Source organism: Heptranchias perlo, chromosome 21, assembly GCF_035084215.1.
Source record: "Heptranchias perlo isolate sHepPer1 chromosome 21, sHepPer1.hap1, whole genome shotgun sequence".
In the NCBI taxonomy this organism is placed as follows: domain Eukaryota; kingdom Metazoa; phylum Chordata; class Chondrichthyes; order Hexanchiformes; family Hexanchidae; genus Heptranchias; species Heptranchias perlo.
The window spans coordinates 7,959,985-7,980,043 of NC_090345.1; the positions used below are offsets into that span (position 1 = coordinate 7,959,985).

The following is a 20,059-nucleotide window of genomic DNA, read 5'->3' on the forward strand; positions in this document are numbered from 1 at the left end:
GTTATACCAGGAAGTATCTTGCCTGATTTAAGGTGACACTATCTTCACCCCTTAAGGTGCCCTATTGATATTGGTATCTGCCTCCTTCATCAAAAAAAATGTTTGTCATTTTTCCTCTCATGCCCCACCTTCCAATTTTCTCTCCCCTGAATATATTGACTGTTGCTCAGATATGGTGACTTAATAGTCGCTTAAGTCAGCATCTCTGTTTGCTCGGTAATGCGCCCCCCCCCTCCTTCCCCCATTACCCCAGGAGCATTGGCGCCAACTATAATCCCCCTAATATTGTCCTTCCCCCATCCCTTCCTCAAACTAAAATTAGTTGCCACTTTTTTTTCTATAGAGATGCCCCCCCACTTAATAGAAAGGTGGGGAATATTGTACTTGTTTTGAGTTGAAAGCAATATACCAACCCGAACTCTGCTTTGCGAGGGTTTCTTACTATTCTACCTAGTATTCTTGTTGCTAAATGCTTCATGTTTTAATGCAGTTTATAAACATATGCAATCCTTTTAAATTCAATTTTTAGGGGTAAATAAAATGAAGATGCCCTCCCTCATCACTTCCTATGGCAGTAACGGCTGTTAAACAGCAAATTTGTTGACCCTGTTTGGATCCCAGTGTTAATTATTTTGTGTTCACCCTGAATGTATTTTTGAAAACATTCGCTTGGAGGAATTTCTGGTTGTATTCTCATTAATATACTCCTTAAAGGGACATTGTCTTTGGGTAGGGAGAAGAGCTGAACAGCTTTGTGTTATTTTTTATTACAATAGTACTAATTGGAAGCAGCATAGTAACATAATTTTAGACAATGGGCATAACTCTCCGCAGTCCTTGACAATGAGATGTTCGGCAAAACTTTTTCCACAAAGTCGCTGCCCTTTTAAGAAGATCCATTTCTTTAGTAAAACAGATGGAGCTGTAATGTGTTCCTACAAAGTTTTTTTTAAAAAAAGCCCTTGTTGACTTGCTTACATTTCTGTTCTTGGAGTCCGCACACTTCTGTCTGTCACTGGTTGCCCTTTCGCCCACTGAACTGCTGGATCCATTCACAGTGGATCGGACTGGACCAGTTGATCACTTATCCCATGGTATGTAGCAGCCCTCCATGGGAGCAGTATTATTACCTGCGTCTGCTGACCTTGCATTACTCTCGGTGTTCCTGGGCGAGGGAGGGGGGAAATGGAGTAAGTTTCCTGCTCTTAATAGCTACCCAGTGATTTTCGCTGGAAAGTGCATGTGTTTGATGTGATTGGGGTCAGCTGTGATGCCTTCCATGATTTAATAGCTTGCCAACACTCACCATCCAGGTTGACACACATGAGAAACGGCAACTTGGATGAGTGTTTGAGGACTCTGGCACCTGTGAAGCCGTCTCTCTCAAAAAAAAAAAAAATCAGCACCTCCAAGAGAGGAAATTGTATTAACCTTTCTTTATAAATCACTGGTTAGGCCCCAGCTTGGAGTATTGTGTCCAATCCTGGGCACCACACATTTTAGGAGGGATGTCAAGGCCTCTGAGAGGGTGCAGAGGAGATTTGGCAGAATGATACCAGGGATGAGGGACCTCAGGTATGTGGAGAGACTGGAGGAGCTGGGATTGTTCTCCTGGGAGCAGAGAAGGTTAAGGGAAGATTTAATAGAGGTGTTCAAAATTACGAATGATTTTGATGGAGTAAATAAGGAGAAACTGTTTCTACTGGCAGGAGAGTCACAGATTTAAGATAATTGGCAAAAGAACCAGAGGGGGGATGAGGAGAATTTTTTTTTATGCAGCGAGTTGTTATGATTTGGAATGCACTGCCTGAAAGGGTGGTGGAAGCAGATTCAGTAGTAACTTTCAAAAAAATGCAGGGCTATGGGGACAGAGCAGGGGTATGGGATTAATTGGATAGCTCTTTCAAAGAGCCGGCATAGGCACGATGGGCCGAATGGCCTCCTCCTGTGGTGTATGATTCTAGGATAGGGAGAAAATTGAGGGGAGAAGCAGTGGTTGATTCTTAATTGCCCTCTGAAATGGCCTAGCAAGCCATTCAGTTGTAAAATCTCGCTACGAAAAGTCATAATAAGCCTAACAGCACTGTGGGAGAACCGTCACCACACGGACTGCAGCGGTTCAAGAAGGCGGCTCACCACCACCTTCTCGTGGGCAATAAATGCCGACCTCGCCAGCGACGCCCACATCCCATGAACGAATAAAAAAAAAATTGTAGGTGTTTCCCATCCGCACACCCTAACATGGCGAATCGTGAAGCACATTAAGTGGAAACATAGATACTGTCAACTTAACAGAAGTTAGATACTTCAAAGGCCCTTTTACTTAAACAAAAATGGTTATATATTTCTAGAAAATTTGTTTCTCATTTTCATGTTATTTTCATTAAAATGAAAAGGAGCCCTGAGGTGTCAGTGAGCTAAGAGGATTCAAGTTCCACAAGCACTTCTCAAATCCACAACCTCCACCACCTAGAAGGACAAGGGCAGCAACATCACCTCCAGGTTCCCTTCCAAGTCACACATCAGCCTGACTTGGGCATATATTGGCTGTTCCTTCATTGTTGCTGGGTCAAAATCCTGGAACTCCCTACCTAACAGCACTGTGGGAGCACCTTCGCCACTCGGACTGCAGCGGTTCAAGAAGGCGGCTCATCACCACCACCTTCTCGAGGGGTAACAAGGGACAGGCAATAAATGCCAGCCTTGCTAGCGACACCCATATCTCAAGAATGAATTTTAAAAAAATTATCCCCAAAAGGAACTTATTCAGAGCAGTTATAAAGATTGTGGCAATCATAAGTATTTATTTTTCCATTGATTTGGAGATGCGCCTTTGAAGTGCCTTAAGTGGGCACGGGCATTGACCATAGTTTGCCCAGTTACGAACCAACCACTTTACTTTAGCTTCTAAGTTCTCTCTTTTTGTAGAGCTCGCTATGTTCTGTCTTGAGTAAATGAACAGCTTAGAAACCCAAGTGCATTGTAAGTAATGTCTTTTGTTTTTGTACTTGATCAAGTGTGTTGGGTTGGGAGCTGGGTGACACGGTGGATTAGAACGCGTTATTCTCTTACCTCTGGGATCTGGGTTCAGGTCCAGCCAAGACCGATGGATTTTTCTGTTATTTTTGTCGGGATTCTAAGTGAAGTGAAGTGGAGATGTCCCCAGGCAGGTTGGCTACAGACTTCAAATGATTCAGCACCATTGGCAAGAAAGAAGATTTGCATTCATGCAGGCCCTTGTCACGTGTCTCAGAAATGTCTCCAAACACATCAAATACAATGAATTACTTTGAAGAGTGGTCACTGTTACAGGAGCAAATGGACAACCTCACTAAAAGGATGGCTGATGTGGAAACACTGATGTCTGGTACAGCTCGAGAACTATTCTTCTGAGGTTTGGGGTACGATTCATAGCTGAGGTTGTAGGGAGTTCTAAACCATGTCTGTATTTGGAATTACTTGGACACTAGATGTTAACAGTAATGTGTCCCATTCCCCAGCATTGACATTGATCAGTGATGAACACAAAGAAACCTTGAATTCTAATTGAAAATGGCCATGGTGTAGCACAATGGCACTGTGATCCATCATGGCAAGGAATGGGTTTGTACACATGATTTCACATATATTAACTTCATCTCTGTCATGCCATCACTAGGAGGTGATGATTGGAGCCTGAAATTATTTAAGATATGGTTGGGTCGGGTGACGGAGGAATTGGAAGGTCGTTTTGGATGAATGAGCTAGGATGGGACAAATGGCCTTCCTCATCTGTATCTATCTTGTGAACCGGGTGTGTCCTTTCCGCATCTGGGCCCTGTTGTGTGAAAGTGGTCTGGACAGTCTCATCCCAATTCCAGACAAATACAGACATGCACCCACAGCGACAAAACCATCCCAGATTTGGCAATCTCACTCCGAGGGGGCAGAGGAGGGTGAAGTGGGGAATTGGATAAACATCACAGTTGTGTAGTTGGGGAGGGGGCAGAGTAGAGCGAGCTTTTCTCAGTGCTGTACTTGACCTGGGCGTGCGTGATGCGGAAACTGGGTGTTGAGCACACATTGGCTGACATGTTTGACTACATAACAATTGAGTATGCTTCAAAAGTAAGTCATTGGCTGTAATTCATGGGATGACACGAGGATGTGAAGGGAGCCACTTAAATGTAAGTTCCCTTCTTCTATTATGTATCAGAGTAATAGTGAATGATTTTTTTTAAATTAGAAAAAAAAACAGGAAGCTCCTTCTGAGACTCAGTTTGTGAGAGTACTTACTATCCAGAGTGGAACTCAGCCATAGAGAATAGAAAGGGCCCCAGATCCAATACATGGTAAAAGTTGAATTAGCTGATCTCAGCCATGGTGCTGATGGGGGTGTTATAATTGTCCCTTGTGCCTGGACTGGGGTGGGTGGGGGGGGGGGGGGAAGAAACAGCCTAGACATCATTGTCCTGTGATCCCTGCTGGAAAGTCAGTGCAGGACAGAAGTGAAGACCCTCAGAGGAATAGCCTTCTGATTCTCACTGTCTAATTCTATTGTATCCCTGAGTAGTGCAAGGCAATTAGAGATCTCCCTGCCGGGTACAGTACAAGTCTGACCAGGGTGGATCACCAGCTCCAGCGCAGACTTGAGTCTGTTGGCGATGACCATAGACAGAATCTTGTAGTTGACATTTAGTAAGGAAATGGGTTGCCGATTTCTGTTTGCTTCCCTCTTCCCCTTGTAGATGAGGGCGATGATTCTTTTCCTCATGGACTCTGACATGCTGCCTGCCAGAAGCATACCCCCGTACACTTCCAGTGGGTCTGGGCCTATCCAGTCCCACAGGGCCGAGTACAACTCAACCGGTAAGCTGTCGCTTCTGGGAATTCTGCTCTTCTTGAAGGACCGGACGGCCTTTGTCAACTAGTCCAAAATGAGTGGCCGATCCTGTTCGCTGTCCTCTGAGACCTCCGTGATAGAGCACAGGAAGGATTGGGAGACCGTGCTGTATGTGGGCTTCGTATCATACAGCCTGGCATAAAAGGACTTGCTGATCCTCAGTATGTCTGCCTACGAAGAAGTCAACGATCCGTCTTCCTCCTTCAGGCTTAAGATCAGAAGTCTCCCTGTGCGGCTTCTGGAAGACGCAGTGTGAGCATTTCTCGTCCTGCTCCACAGAGCGGACTCTGGACTGGGAGATGATCTTGCAGGCCCTTCACCTCTCGCAGTTCCTCCCTGACATCGACCACCAACCCCCCCCCTCCCCCACTGGGTTGGGAACACAAATAGGAAGTCTATCGAATGGACAGACCCGTCTGGCCCGGACCAGGTGTACCTCTGCGGCACTCTGTCTGCAGGGTTGCTGAAGACATTGCGAAGCTTTGCGTCTTTCACCGCTTCCATCAGAGTTTGGACTTGGTGTCCAGTATTCCCTCGACACTGCTGGATCGTCCAGTTGCATCAATGATGCAGTTGAAGTCTCCAGTGAGAACGACGGGCTGGAGGTCGTGAGTCATCACCTTCAGGAGACAGGTGGAGAAAACTGGAAGGGAAAACAAGACAGCTCTTCATTTTTAACAGATACAGTCTACTCTTCTTAAGTCAAAGTTGCTTAATTCAAATTTTTTTAGCACTATGTTCCCACTTTGATATGTTATTTACGTTGCTTTATTGGATAATTCAATTTTTTAGTGCAAAAAAGGACTTTGAATTATCAGTAGACTGTGTACCCATTTGATAGAAATATCAACCGACAGGAGGGCTTAAAATTTGATCACATGAAATTACATTTTAATGATCAGTGGGTGAATGTTGCAGTTTTAGAGGAAGCTTTAAAGGCAGAGCAGACAGGGTTTGCGAATGAAAAATGCATGAGACAGTTGGCTTCCTTCTCTAATGAGAATAATTCAATTCAGTGTATAACGCCTAACCTAAACAGAAATTAAACAGCTGCTGAACCAATAGCAGCAGTGCTTATTTGAATCTGCTCAGTACTGACGCAGTTCAGAAACTAACATGAAATGCACAGGGAAAAATAGACACACAATAAGAGTGAGAGGTTGGTGTGTAAATATTCTTAAAGGGGCGTTGTCCCATCTTTGCAAAATATCTTGTAATGTACTTTACCAGATTTGTCAATTTATGATTTTGTGCATCACATGTTAACGGTCTCGCCTCTGCGTCAGGATCCAGACTGCTGCTAGTGTCATAATGAGGGCGTGCTGCATTGCAAGGGATACTGCAGTCTGGTGAGATGTTAATCCAGGGCTCTGTCCAGTGGTTCAGGTGCATGTTTATTCCCACAACATTTTTTTTTAAAGTAAGAGCAGGCAGTTCTGGTTTACTAATAATGCGATCCTTCAGCTGATTATCAAGGAGGATTACAATAAGGTTAAAGGCGATAAATCTATTTAAACTCAAATTAAATTGGAATTAACTCATTATTTTCCAGGACTGCAATAGAATGGCTCACTGCAGCCACTACAGGTTTCAAAACCTAAGCTTGGTGTCACCTAACCACTACTTTTGTTATTTATCCATCACCTTGCTTATACTTTCCAGTTTTTTTTATTATTATGGTAGTCAATGGAAGCTATCCATCCAAGAGTGATGAATTCTCTGACAGTCATGGTGATAGTTAAGTACCAAATCCAATGACGCACTGGGTTTTGGTTTTCTCTGCTGCAACAAATTTAATTAATATTCAATGTTCCTTTTTTGTATAAAATAGTTTTGGTTAAAAATGGAATTCTATGGTTGCATACTTCAGTTATGGGGAGAGACTAGAGAAGCTGGGATTGTTCTCCTTAGAGCAGAGAAGGTTAAGATTTAATATTAAATAGATTTAATAGAGATGCTCAAAATTATTAATGGTTTTAACAGAGTAAATAAGGAGAAACTGTTTCCACTGGGCAGGAGAGTCTGTAGGACACAGATTTAAGATAATTGACAAAAGACACAGAGGGGACATGAGAATTTTGTTTAAGCAGTGAATTGTTATGATCTGGAATGCATTGCCTGAAAGGGTGGCTGAAGCAGATTCGATAGTAACTTTCAAAGGGGAAGTGGATATATCGTTGAAAAGGAAAAATATGCAGGAAAGAACGGGGGAAGTGGGACTAATAGGTTAGCTCTTTCAAAGAGCCGGCACAGGCACGATGGGCTGAATGGCCTCCTGTGCTGTATGATTTTATTTACATAGTGTTGGACGTGGAAATCTTTCATCTTACTTATTTCTGTGGGGTTACGCCCTTCATTTTTTTTTCCAAAAGAGAACATTTCTACTGAATCATAATGGTGTGCCATTGTGCTGGAACAAACAAATGCTAATCTGGAACTTTATTTTGTATTTTTTTGTTTAAAATTCAATACAAATGTACATCATTAAATAGACTCTACAGTAAATCAGGCCCAAGGGAGCAATTAATACTAGACAGAAGGACATGATTTGAAAATATCAATGAACTGAATGAACACAAACACACTACCAGCTGTGCTTTAACAGGTAACATAGGAATGAACCAGCCTCAAGACTCAATAGAGGTAGGACAATCATTCGGAAACTTTGGATAGTGAATGTTAAATCATGGCTTACATTGTGGTTAGCCAAGTGATATAAAGACCCCTGAAAGCAATGCTCTGAATGGAAATACTTTGTACTGGCCCTGGTATTGGATATTGATTAACCTGCAACATGTTTACAAATGAACTGAGTTCAAGCTTAAAACTTTGTTCGAGCTTAAAATTAGTTGGAAATATTTTAGGTGATCAATGAACTTCATTCTCTATTGGTTTGTGACTACCAATAGTGACAAGAGTGTTCTCAAATGTTACAAGACAGCGGCTGCTTGTCTCTTAACTGTTGGGGATAGGGACAGTAATCATTAGATACAAGTCTTGGTCCTATCAACTAGGAGGACTGAAAGCATCAGGCCGACACTAAGGAATCATGATAGACTGGGGAGGAATACCAGCACAGACAGAAGTCATCAAAGAAAATGCATTGTTTGTATAATAAATACATTATATGATGAGCTTCAAGTTTTGAATATTTTTCATTAACCCCCTTTGTAGACTATGCACATATAATTCTTGTACAATTAAAGGAAATCACTGATTTTTTTTTTACAATGGCTCTGTTACAGATAGAAAACAGCACTGAATACTGCTGGGATACGTGTAATGAGTTAGACTGAAGACACAAGTTAAAATCTCATACGTGTACCAGTTGATTGGACTCACTTGTATCTAACTGATACCCTAATATACACAGCGAATACACGAAGAAACATCAGTATTTGCATTTTATCCTTCTCTCACGTTTTCAGGTGCTGTTGGGTGGTTGTTTGCCTGCAGTAGAACAATATAGTTCTAGCTTCAGTGGAGGTAGGATAGTACCCAGCAACATTTTGGGTTCAAAGAAGTGGCACAGTGGTCGCCCCTACAGCATTTGCCAACATAGTCCACCATTGGCAGTTCAGTAGCTCTTGTGCTAACATACAAGGCTCCCATTGAGAAGGTCTTGAGTTTTAACTCCAAACTTGACCATCAACAGAACTCAATGGTTGGTACTGCTAGCTCATTCAGGCTGTTACATAACAAATGTAATGGTAGTAGAGTGATTTATGCTACAAAAAAGGAAGATTAGACTTTAGAACCACACTTCAAGATTGTCTATTGTTAGCCAGTAAAGAACCAACGTGAGCAATGATCATGTCCATGGAGAAGTCTGCAGCCTGGAGACCCCACCGTGTTAATTTCAGTGGTTTGCAATGGTGAGTACAAAAATGGGAATAACAGGGTTAAAAAAAAATCAAGTTCAAGATTACTTTCCCCCACCCCCAACAAATTTTATTTCCTCTCCTGCAGATACTCCCTCTTGCTTGGGGTATGGTTCCATAGATGCTGAATACGTCTCATACAAATGGACATTCTTCATGGTGAGTCTGGGCAGTAGCCATTGAAAGGTGCAGGGCATCTCAGCTGATTACTGCATAGCCAGCAGTTACCAGGCCGATTTTCCACCCCTCCACCCCACCAGTGCTGGGGATCTAAGCCCAATTACAGTGTTCCCAAATTCTGCCCCATCTGACTCAACACATTGGACCTTCCTGGTCCGTACAACTCAGTACCATGCCTGGCAGTCCGTTTATCAACAGAGCCAAAAAGGAAGTCTCCGAATTGCATTCATTTGAACCCTAGCAGGTCTGTGGTCTGCAAGTCTCAACTGGCTTCCAAAACCACCCCTACTCTACAATTCCTTCCACTAGTTTGCACAGGCTGAATCTAAAAACCGTATTTGGGTCATTTGATAAGAGTATAATGTTGCTGCGACACAGATTAGCAGGACGAGGATGTTCTCTAAAGTGTGGTGAGCTCTTGAGGTCAATCGACATATGGGGGAAGAAAAGAGCAAGATGTTTTCCCACTGGAATGTTGTGGGGGAGGGAGAAAAACTCGGAGCCAAGCTCAGTTGATGTCACTCCTACGCCTCCGACTTGGGGGAGAGTGAGCAGCCACAGGGCTCCTATGTCTCCACTGTTTCCCCCTTCCCAATTATTGAACAAAATATCAATGGAGAAAAATGTAACTATAAAAATATTTTTTTTTTTTAAAGTACACTTTCAGGCAGGCTTCACAGTAGTACTGTTGGAGGAGAAAACACTACAAATGCTGCTGACTTAAAAGCAATTAGGGAAATAATTTAACTCCATCCAGGGAAGTGTAGAAGAAAATATGAACAAACCATCACACTGCAGCAACCTTCATCCACTTTTGCACTAAACCATTTTTAATACTCCATTGACATCAGCAGATGCAGTTAGTGTACTGTATGTGGAGCCCAAGAGCTCAGCCTGTCCATAGCGAGAACAAAGGCCGGTACAGACATTTCTATTCGTTACTGGTACCTTGCCAGTGTGGAGTGCGTTAGAAAACTAGTTTTACCTTACATAAGAAAGAATGACTTGCATTTATAGAGCACCTTTCACGACCTCAGGTCGTCCCAAAGCGCTTTACAGCCAATGAAGTACTTTTTGAACTGCAGCCACTGTTGTAATGTAGGAATCGCAGCAGCCAATTTGGGCACAGCAAGGTCCCATAAACAGCAATGAGGTAATGATCAGATAATCTGTTTTTAAGTGATGCTGGTTGAGGGATAAATGTTGGCCGAATACCGGGGCCTCGGTTTAACTTCTCATCCGAAAGACGGCACCTCCAACAGTGCAGCACTCCCTCGGTACTGCACGATGTGTGTCAGTCTAGATTATGTGCTCAAGTCTCTGCAGTGGGGCTTGAACCCACAAGTCCCATAAGCTGCAAGGATTGCGATTTGATCAAAGTGGGAGTATGTCACGTATTCACACAAGTTAAAAGTGATGCAGTCTATTTCCATTCTATCCTTCCATATGGTTTCTTGCATGGGTTCAACATCAAATTATTGCTAGGGGTGATTTTATTTATTTATATATATATATAAAAAAAATTTCCTGCTCAATTCTGGAAACCCTCTTTTGCTTGCTCATCCAGCAAGGAGAAAATGTTTCTCACGTAATTTGTTAGCTGAATGCAAACTACACCATCAAATAGCTGCTGAAATATACTTGGGATTTCTTCTATACGGACTGATGGAAGTTAGCACACAGTCAGATTCACAGAAGTCGAGATAGTGGAACACTTTCGGCAGACACAATTACACTGAGCAGCACAAAAATGGGAGATAACGCAACGTTAACAACAGCTTGTTGGGTACAGTGGTTCAATGCACAGGGCATGCACTGAGAGGGGTGCTCAGAGGCCACTAATGGGAATCGCACTCTAGCTTTAAACATCAGCTGGACTATTTGTAACAACATTTTTCCTTTTCAAGAATATTTCTAATTTCCTTTTGAAAGTTACTGTTGAATCTGCTTCCACCGCCCTTTCAGACAGTGCATGCCAGATCATAATGACTCGCTGTGTAGAAGTGGGGGAGGGATTTTTATTTTCTTTTAAGAACAAAAGGAATCCTGTCCCTTAGTACTGTACACAGTAAGGAGGTCAAGGTTCAAGTCTCAGTGACAGCTGGCACACTGTCTTAGACAACAGAATATGTCAGTCACCAGCCATGTTCCTGTGGTAAATTAACATTTTCACCATTTCTGTTGCTTTTTAATGCAACATGCAGCATTCAGGCTGCAAATCACACGACACTCGGTGTGCGGAATTCACAAGGTTTGTCACAGGATGTCACGCTGCACGGTGCCAGCTATAGAAAGACTTGAATTTATACAGAGCCTTTCATGACCTCAGGACGTACCAAAGCACTTTACAGCCAATGAAGTACTTTTGACGAGTAGTCACTGTTGTAATGTAGGAAACATGGCAGCCAATTTGTGCACAGCAAGGTCCCACAAACAGCAATGAGATAATCTTTTTTTAAATTGTTGATTGAGGGATAAATATTAGCTGGGACACCAGGGAGAACTCCCCTGCTCTTCTTCGAAAGAGTGCCTTGGGATCCGCCAAGGAAGAAGTATAATGGGAGATATTCTACTTTGGTGCTCCCAGCATGGAACTGCGCCTGCTGGAAACACGTGCTGGGAAATTATACATCACCAACCCACGATTATGGAAGGAAAATCACAGGCTGGGGTTGTACAAAATTCTTGCTGTGCATTCACATGGTGCAGAACTATACACCAGGAGTGCCAAGGTGGAAAATTTCCTTTATGGTGTCCCCAGTATGGGAATCAACAGGTGGGAAAGGAAGAGCCCATGATAGAATATTCATACAGAGTCTCTGCATGGAGCGGGCTTGATGGGCTGAATGTTAGATTGTAATTAGAAGTGGGGAAATGGCACGTGGCAAGCCAGATTGTGGAAGGATGGTGGTGAGTTCCAGGTCACAATTACCCTAGTAGCGAGAACGGTGGCAAAGAATCGTATTCGTCCAGCTGAGGGATGTCTGTACTATGGGTTGGAACATTTTTCCAACCAGAGTGCACATCAAGTACTCTCAGGTCAGGTGTAACAGGAATTAGATGTAGGACAAAGGCAAGAATATGCTTCAACCTCAACCTTAAAACAGCTCCCCATATTGCACTAATATAACATATTTCCTACATTCCAACAGTGACTACATTTCAATAGCACTTCATATTTCTGTGCAGTGCTTTGGGACGTCCTGAGGACTTGTGTTTTGTGCTGTGGACACATCAACCCATCACAGTTGGATTGCAACTGCCCGAAACTCACTTCACATCCGAGCCGACAGAACAAAGGCCTTCATCCCATCAACTTGGGCTGCAGCCAGACTTAGAAAATATTCTGTACCACCCACTCTCCCAAATTTAAAACATCTTGTAAAAACAAAAGACAAACTTTTAATTATCATTTGTTTAAATGTAACTTTTCTTTTTTAAAAAAAAAAGTCTATTGCTTTAAAGAAAAATACCCACAATTTAGCAGCATTAGCAATCTTAAGTGTACAGCTTTATCTCAGCTCACACACACACCAGGGTTCAAATCAAAACAATGGAGTCCTGTATCAGTGAAGCTCTTCCCATTCTATCACAGGAAGTTTCAAAGTAACAGGAGCTTCTGTGATGTGACATTCTGAGCCTGAAGTGGGAGAAATAATTGAAAAGAAAAACAATGCACAACCTCTCTGTCAGGCTGTGATAACCGCACTGCAAGACTGTGCTTACGTGTGTCAGAATGATTTCCATGAATGACATGGCAGTAGTTTAAAGGAAAGTGCCGTGCTACATTTTTCAAATTTCAAGGAACAGCTGGTAATAATTCATGCTGTGAAGGCCCCTGCCTGTGAGACTTGGACAGAGCGTTGAGGCATCGAGCCCAAGCCCCTCCCCAACATGAGTTCCTCTACATCTCATCTGTTACTGTGGCAGTGACGGAGAGATGGCAGCTGAAGCTTGGGCCCTTGAATTACACTCCGCTCCCGAACCCAAGTTCCTCACTTCACTGCAGAAACATAGCAAGGATCAACTGCAAATGTAAATGCCCTGAGACATAAGTAAATTCTAGTTCTGCACCATTTTCCAACTCATGCATTGTTTCTCTATGTTACAGTGTTAATAATTGGCCCTGATTTTTGAGGTTCCAGATTGAAGCATTTCTATGAAAATGAATCATGACCAACAAGACCACTGTTTTATGGTAATTGAATGGGCCAAATTCTGGTGGTTTCATGGATTTTCACCAGTAGTTTGGGGATCATCTTCCTCAATTCTGTCCTTTTCTCCCCCATGAAAACCCACAAATCAGTGGCTTTAGTGATCACCGATCCCAAATGACGGAAGACCATTCTGTCGCTTTTACTCTCTGAGCTGTAACTACCTTTTATCCATGTTAAGTGGCTTCATCATTGTAGCTGTAAGCATGTTCTCTCTTAGATTGGATGTTAGATAACACTGGCAATGTGAGCTTGGCTCAGTTGGTATAACTCACTGCTGAGTCAGAAGGTCGTGGGTTCAAGCCCCGTTCCAGAGATATAATCTAGGCTGACATTCCAGTGCAGTACTGAGCAAATGCTGGGAGAGCAGATTTTTGGGCTGCAGTAGAAGGGAACACCAAATAAACAGATTTCAATATCTTCCAAATGGTGTCTTGTCTCTGCCCTGTGGCATTATGGGTGTTGGAGGAGAACACAGATGATGAATAAAGCCCCAGTGATTTATACCAGTCATCAGAACCTCAAATGTATAACTTAGCACCCTGAAACCATGCACTGGTGTAAAAATAAATATACATTATTGCATTGGCTGCTAGCTGACTTCAAAAAAAAGAGACGGAGGGTTAGAGCAGGAGCAAGAACAGGTAAGCTGTCCAATGGGAGGAACAGATTCCAGATTAAACATAAATACCTGAGGTATCCAAAAGGCTTGTGCCCAAAAAAAACCCAGGGTTCACGTAAAGTTTGACCTGGAATACGCTGAAGAGGACGTTGGAATGTTTCCCGTCGTTCGCAGCCCGATCCGTGATTCCGGAGCATCAGATTCCGTAGCACCCCCCCCTCTCTCTGCCTTGAACGATTGGCCCCCTCTCTGCTGTGTCGCATGTCAATGCCCTTCGGTCGACAAGGCGCCCTCCTCCAACCAGAGCAGCTCCCGCTGCGTTCTCCTGTGAATCCGCTGCAGTCGCAGGACGTACAGGACGATGGCCAGCAGAACCACAAAGAAACAGGCAAAGAACAGGTAGTGGTTGTAGACGAACGAGACACGCTGCCAGCTGGAATGATTCACCTTGACGATTTCTTGCCGGAGGTCCCTGTCATTGTTTCACGGAGAGAGAGAGAGAGCGAGAGGGGAGAGGAAAAAAATCTAAATAATCATTTTCTACTGAACCCTGTGAATTTTTCCCTTTGCCCAGCAACATTCTGTACAACAGGACAGAGGGGAAGGGACAGGGGGCAGAGGGGAAGGGACAGGGGGCAGAGGGGAAGGGATAGGAGGCAGAGAGGAAGGGCAAAGACCGGGAGAGAGGGTGAAAGAGTCGGGTGAGGGGAAGAGAGAGAAAGAGATAGAGAGCATGCAAGATGTAGCAAGATACAGACAGAGGGCAAGAGAGATTTTGTTGAATATGGGGAGTTGAGAGAGATATAGATACAGATACAGGGGGTAATTTTCACCTACACCACTTGGGTGTTAAATTGGTGGAGCTGATCATTAAAATCAGGCGGGTTCTATAAAGGGTGGGCGATTGGCTTCACCAGTTAATCACTCAAGCAGTGAAGGTGAAAATTCCCCCCATGGATACTCTGATGTATAATATGTCACAGCATGCTCAAAATGTAGCATTTTGATTCTCAAGGACAAACTTCTCAAAATCCCCCTCAATTTCACCAAACTTTCTTTCGTTGATATAAGGCAACGTACCTAAGAGGTAGAAAACGGGTTTTATAAAGAATTGCTCCCAGCGTCCATTGTATTTCCTTGTCGTAGACCAGCTGGGCTGTCTTCAGATTGGAATAGTCGGCTGGAAAGTTAAAACCGCTGTGCAATACCTCATGCATCCACGCAGACTTAAAACACTGATATCTGCAAGGTTAGAGGAGAACAGTCAATGAACTGCCGCAATAAGCCATACACTCTCCTAACAACAACTTGCATTTATATCACGCCTTTAAGGTAGTAAAATGTCCCAAGGCACTTCACAGGAGCGATCAAACAGAATTGGAGACTGTGTCACATAAGGAGATATTAGGACAGGTGACCAAAAGCTTGGTCAGCTTTTTGGCAACCAAAGGTATTAAGGGATATGGGCCAAAGGCAGGTATATGGAGTTAGATCACAGATCAGCCATGATCTTATCAAATGGCGGAGCGGGCTCGAGGGGCTAAATGGCCTACACCTGTTACTATATTCCTATGTTCCTAGAGGTAGGTTTATAGGAGCATCTCAAAGGAGCAGAGAGAGGTAGAGAGGCAGAGAGGTTTAGGGAGGGAATTCCAGAGCTTAGAGCCTAGGCAGCCGAAGGCACGGCCGCCAATGGTGGAGCGATGAAGATCAGTGATGCGCAAGAGCCCAGAACTGGAGGAGCGCAGAGATCTCGAGGGAGATTACAGAGATAGGGAGGGGCGAGGTTAGAGAGAAAGGGAGGGGCGAGGGCTGGAGGAGATTACAGAGATAGGGAGGGGTGAGGCCATGGAGGGATTTGAAAGCAAAGATGAGAATTTTAAAATTGAGGCATTGCTGGACCAGGAGTCAATGTAGGTCAGCGAGCGCAGGGGTGATGGGTGCTAGGACACTGGAAGAACTCCTTGCATTTCTTCATTAGTGCCTTGCGATCTTTTAACCTAAACAGGAGGACAGGACCTCAGTTTAAAGTCTCATCCATAGGACGGCACCTCCGACAGCGTAGAATTACAGCTGTATCCTGGCTTATGCATCGTCTTGATGTGGTTCTTGAACCAGTCTCACAACCTTGTGTCCCAGGCGACATGTGTAAAAGTATCTGCATTTACCCACCCTGTGAAGAGTCTCCCGACCCTTTTCTAGATAATTCACTATGCAGACAGGCTGAGATCAGGAAAGCAGCATGAAGAATCTTGGACACAAACCTTCAACCCGCATCCTTTTAGTTTTGAGTTTTAAAGATCAATTAATAACAGATTTGGTAGAAGCATACAGTACGTTTGCAAAACAAAACAGCAAATAAGTAAAATCAGGCCTCTAAAACTCCAAAAAAAACAGCAAGCTTATTTAACAGACACAACATAACCAGGAAAGGAACTGTACAAATATCCAGACAAGCACCACCGTCATAGTCTGGGAACTAAAGGAAGGGGACTTTTCCCAGGAGACCAGTGCACGATTGAAAGGCCACCTTAAGCCGATTCTATGAAAGCCACTGTGTAGTTACACTGAATGCAATTAAGGATGTCGTTATATTGTCAGACTGTTACGTGTAGAGTGCAACGTTCAGACGGTAGACCTAAGTTAAACTCACGACCGCACCTTGTTGCAGGTCGCACTCTGAGCTCAGCACACGCATTCTTGGACAGCAGGCAAGAAGCTCTGCTCCCAGCTGACTAACCTTTAACGTCAGCAGAGAGCACGGACAGGAGTTAGACTGCCAGCCTGATTCCTGAGTTCTACTACTATTTTTGAGCCTGCAGCTGCTTTGTGTCAATGTGAAAACACCTGTATAACTATATAATGTTTAAGGGGGGGGGAAAAAAAAAGCTCTAAAATTTATCTCCCTGATAGCACAGATGTACTTATCTCTGTTCAAGATCATGGAAAAAATAGTCACTGATCAGCTAGTTAATGCTGGCAGATTGAATGTGGTTGGAGAGCAGCCTTAGGGCATGGCCTTACACAGCTTGGATGACACACCACCTCCACCTCAGCTCCATCGTACTGCTTGGGAAAGTTACACATTTTTTGTTTAGCACTAGCAGAGAGGACAGTCGGTTTTCTCCTGATATTGAAGTTTGAACAGAGATTTCCTGGGCACAGGGCTGTCAGTTTAACTTTGCTTTGTTGCCCCCCCCCCCAACAACGCCACATGGTGAGCACAAATTTTGCTCCAAAGATTCTTGGGAAAATTATAGTTCGTGCCCTGCCGCTCTCTCTCCCCTCAGTATTCCGTGTTGCATACCATCTGGATCTGGTGACTAGATCGACCTCTGCACCCTTCCATGTTGGATCACAGCTTGAATTCTGATGTTTTCTATCCTGTTGAAAATTCACTGAAAACCTTCACATGAAATAACATCACCAGATCGTATTCACGTGTAAAAAAAAAGATAAACTTGTATTTCAAAATCTAGATTTTTGTGTCAGGTTTACATTTTAGAAATTTCTAGATGGCCTGCTCTAAATCTGGACAGTCTAACCATAAGCATCTTGCTACTAAACAGCGTCCATCAGCTGTGAGCACAGGACAGCCTGTGGCCTACTCCACAATCTGTCAACAGCTCTCTCCAAACAGCCGACATGGGAATGAATGGTTTATTGCCGGGTGAGACAGCTTCATCTTCCTTCCGAAAAACAAAACCCGTTTTCCTCTCTTCCCTTCCCCTCATATGTGAAGCTTGGGGCAAACACAGTGGAGGAGGAGAGAACATGCTTATAGCATGGGTTATGTTCTCCTCTGCTCCCCCCACCCACCCCACCCCAAATTCAGGAATTACCTGATTGTTCCCTGACCCTCAACAAACTCCCTGGAAACAGTTGCCTTTGTCACGTGAGATGCACTCTATGCAGCGGCTCAGTCAATATTACACTGATGCACACACATTAAGCACAGTCCTTGGAAGTTTACTTGGGCAGAGATTTATGTGAATCTGCCCATGCTCAAGCTTCTGCTGCTTTAAGATAAGTCTCTGGCACACTTACCTCAATCTGTGAAGGTCAGCGTGAGACGAAAACAGATTGAAATCAAACCGCTCTTTTAATGTTGTCCATTTGGTAGCGCAGTAATCCTATTAAAAAAAACGTTGGGATGGAATGAAATCAGTTTTAAAGCTTTAAAAGGCACACAGCTACCACAAAAACTTGTCTTGGAACACACTCTTATCAGGCTCGCACAGAGAATAATGCACAACTATACATCGAAGGGGTGAATGGCCTACTCCTGTTCCTATCCAAAGTTGCTGTACAACAGATTGCATTTACAGTTGCAATGTTAAAATCTGAAAGTCGCTTTACTATTCCCCTCTTTACTCAAATGTGAAATTGAATTCTGGTGATTTGGGCTGCTGAATTGTAGTTAAAAACCCAAATGGTGCATCCATGCCAGTTCCAGACTTTTAATTCCCTCTGAAGCCATTCTGTTGCTAAAACAATAACAAGTCTCAGATAATAAATGCCTTGCCGGTGTCATTCACATTCGAAGAAAAAAAAAAGTCTGCCAGCAACGTGGATGCTCCCTCTCTCCCCATTCCCTGTGGTTGAAGGCCCCGAACTTCGCTCTCTGCCTTCTTATTTGAACCTGACACTGTCACTCTGATCAACTGACCTCCTGCCGACTATTCACAGACTGTCCCACTCTCGTCACTGCAGGTTGTGCAGCAGTGTTTGTTCGCAGATGGTTGGGCGGAGGGGATGGAATTTCTAAAAACACTATTCTGAAGCTGGTGTTGAAGGACTTCGACAGGAATTGCAGAAAAGCTCGGTCACCCTGTGAGTTTGAGTTTGGTTGAAGGATCTTACTTTTTCACTGACAGTGCCTTTGTATACTCTCCATCACACATCACAATTCTATCATGTGTGGGAGAGTGTTCAGAAAGTCAAATGTTTCTTTCATACCTTGTCACTGTTGCTATGTAGAAGACCATGGAGATCCTATTCAGAGACAACAACTTGCATTTATATAGCACCTTTAATGTAGTAAAATGTCCCAAGGCACTTCACAGGAGCAATTATCAAACAATTCTGACACCAAGCCACATAAGGAGATATTAGGGCAGGTGACCAAAAGCTTGGACAAAGAAGGAGGATTTAAAGGAGAGTCTTAAAGGAGGAGAGTGAGGTAGAGGGGCGTAGGGAAGGAATTCCAGAGCTTAGGGCCTAGGCAGCTGAAGGCACGGCCGCCAATGGTGGAGCGATGAAAATCAGGGATGCGCAAGAGGCCAGAATTGGAAGAGCGCAGAGATCTCGAAGGGTTGTAGGGCTGGAGGAGGTTACAGAGATAGGGAGGGGGAGGCCATGGAGGGATTTGAAAACAAGAATGAGAATGTTAAAATCGAGGCGTTGCCGGACCGGAAGCCAATGTAGGTCAGCGAGCACAGGGGGTGATGGGTGAATGGGCCTTGGTGCGAGTTAGGATACGGGCAGCAGAGTTTTGGATGAGCTCAAGTTTACAGAGGGTGTAAGGTTGGCCAACTAAGAGCAGCCACAACTTTGAACTAGGGTTACTGCCATTATCTGTGATGCCGACACGATTCTAATATAAGTGGCAGTCTTCCACAGGTAAACGTGGAAGAAGGATGAAGTTGAAAGAGACCACTGGGTTTTAATAGATTAGACGGGCAACATGTCCAATCACTCCGAAGCAGCAAACAAGGCAAGTAGAATGCTGAACCACAATCGTAGAATACAAGTCAGGGAAAGTTATACTCAAACTGTATACTGCTTTAGTCGGACCACAACTCGTGTCCGGTGTCCAGTTCTGGTCACCAAGACACAAGCGAGACATTCAAGCCTTGGAAGTGATTCTGAAGAGATCCTTAGAATGAGAACACTTGGGTATCAAGAGGAAATAGGACTTTTTAGACTTGCAAAGAGGCAACTGAGAGGTGATCTTATAAGAGGCATGCAAAATGGTAAATTTCCAAGTCACTCGTAGAACTCTAGGTGTCCCCCAACATCCTGGCCAACATTCCTCCCTCAGCCAACACCACCAAAAACAGATGGGCTGGTCATTCATTCATTTATTGTTTGTGGAATTGCACTGTGTGCATTTTTGGCTCCCACATTTGCCTACGTAACATTCACTGCACTTCAGAAAGTACTCCATTAGTTGTGAAACACTTCGGGATATCCCGAGGACTATATAAATGTGTTTGTCCTTTAAATGGCATAGAAAAGGTAGATCCAGAACATTGCATCAAACTAAACTGTGACAGTA

At 43.7% G+C, this 20,059-nt stretch overlaps 1 protein-coding gene across 5 annotated transcripts in view; it reads right to left on the reverse strand.

The window, feature by feature from the left end:
- The window catches only part of LOC137339947 (ectonucleoside triphosphate diphosphohydrolase 4-like), a 77,545-nt gene that overhangs the window by 8,146 nt on the left and 49,340 nt on the right, over positions 1–20,059 (reverse strand). For 3 of the 5 annotated variants that reach the window (XR_010966647.1, XR_010966645.1, XR_010966644.1), the window contains exons 11-14: positions 17,827–17,912; positions 14,860–15,021; positions 13,849–14,251; positions 3,073–5,525 (exon numbers count right to left, since the gene is read on the reverse strand). Coding sequence is in view for 1 of the 5 variants with exons in the window: in XM_068002046.1 (XP_067858147.1) it covers positions 14,044–14,251; positions 14,860–15,021; positions 17,827–17,912 (456 nt within the window). In the remaining 4 variants the exon portion in view is untranslated. Of the gene's footprint in view, positions 1–2,335; positions 5,526–7,306; positions 14,252–14,859; positions 15,022–17,826; positions 17,913–20,059 lie in introns of those variants that run through there. The other 2 variants (XR_010966643.1, XM_068002046.1) reach the window with 2 other exon arrangements.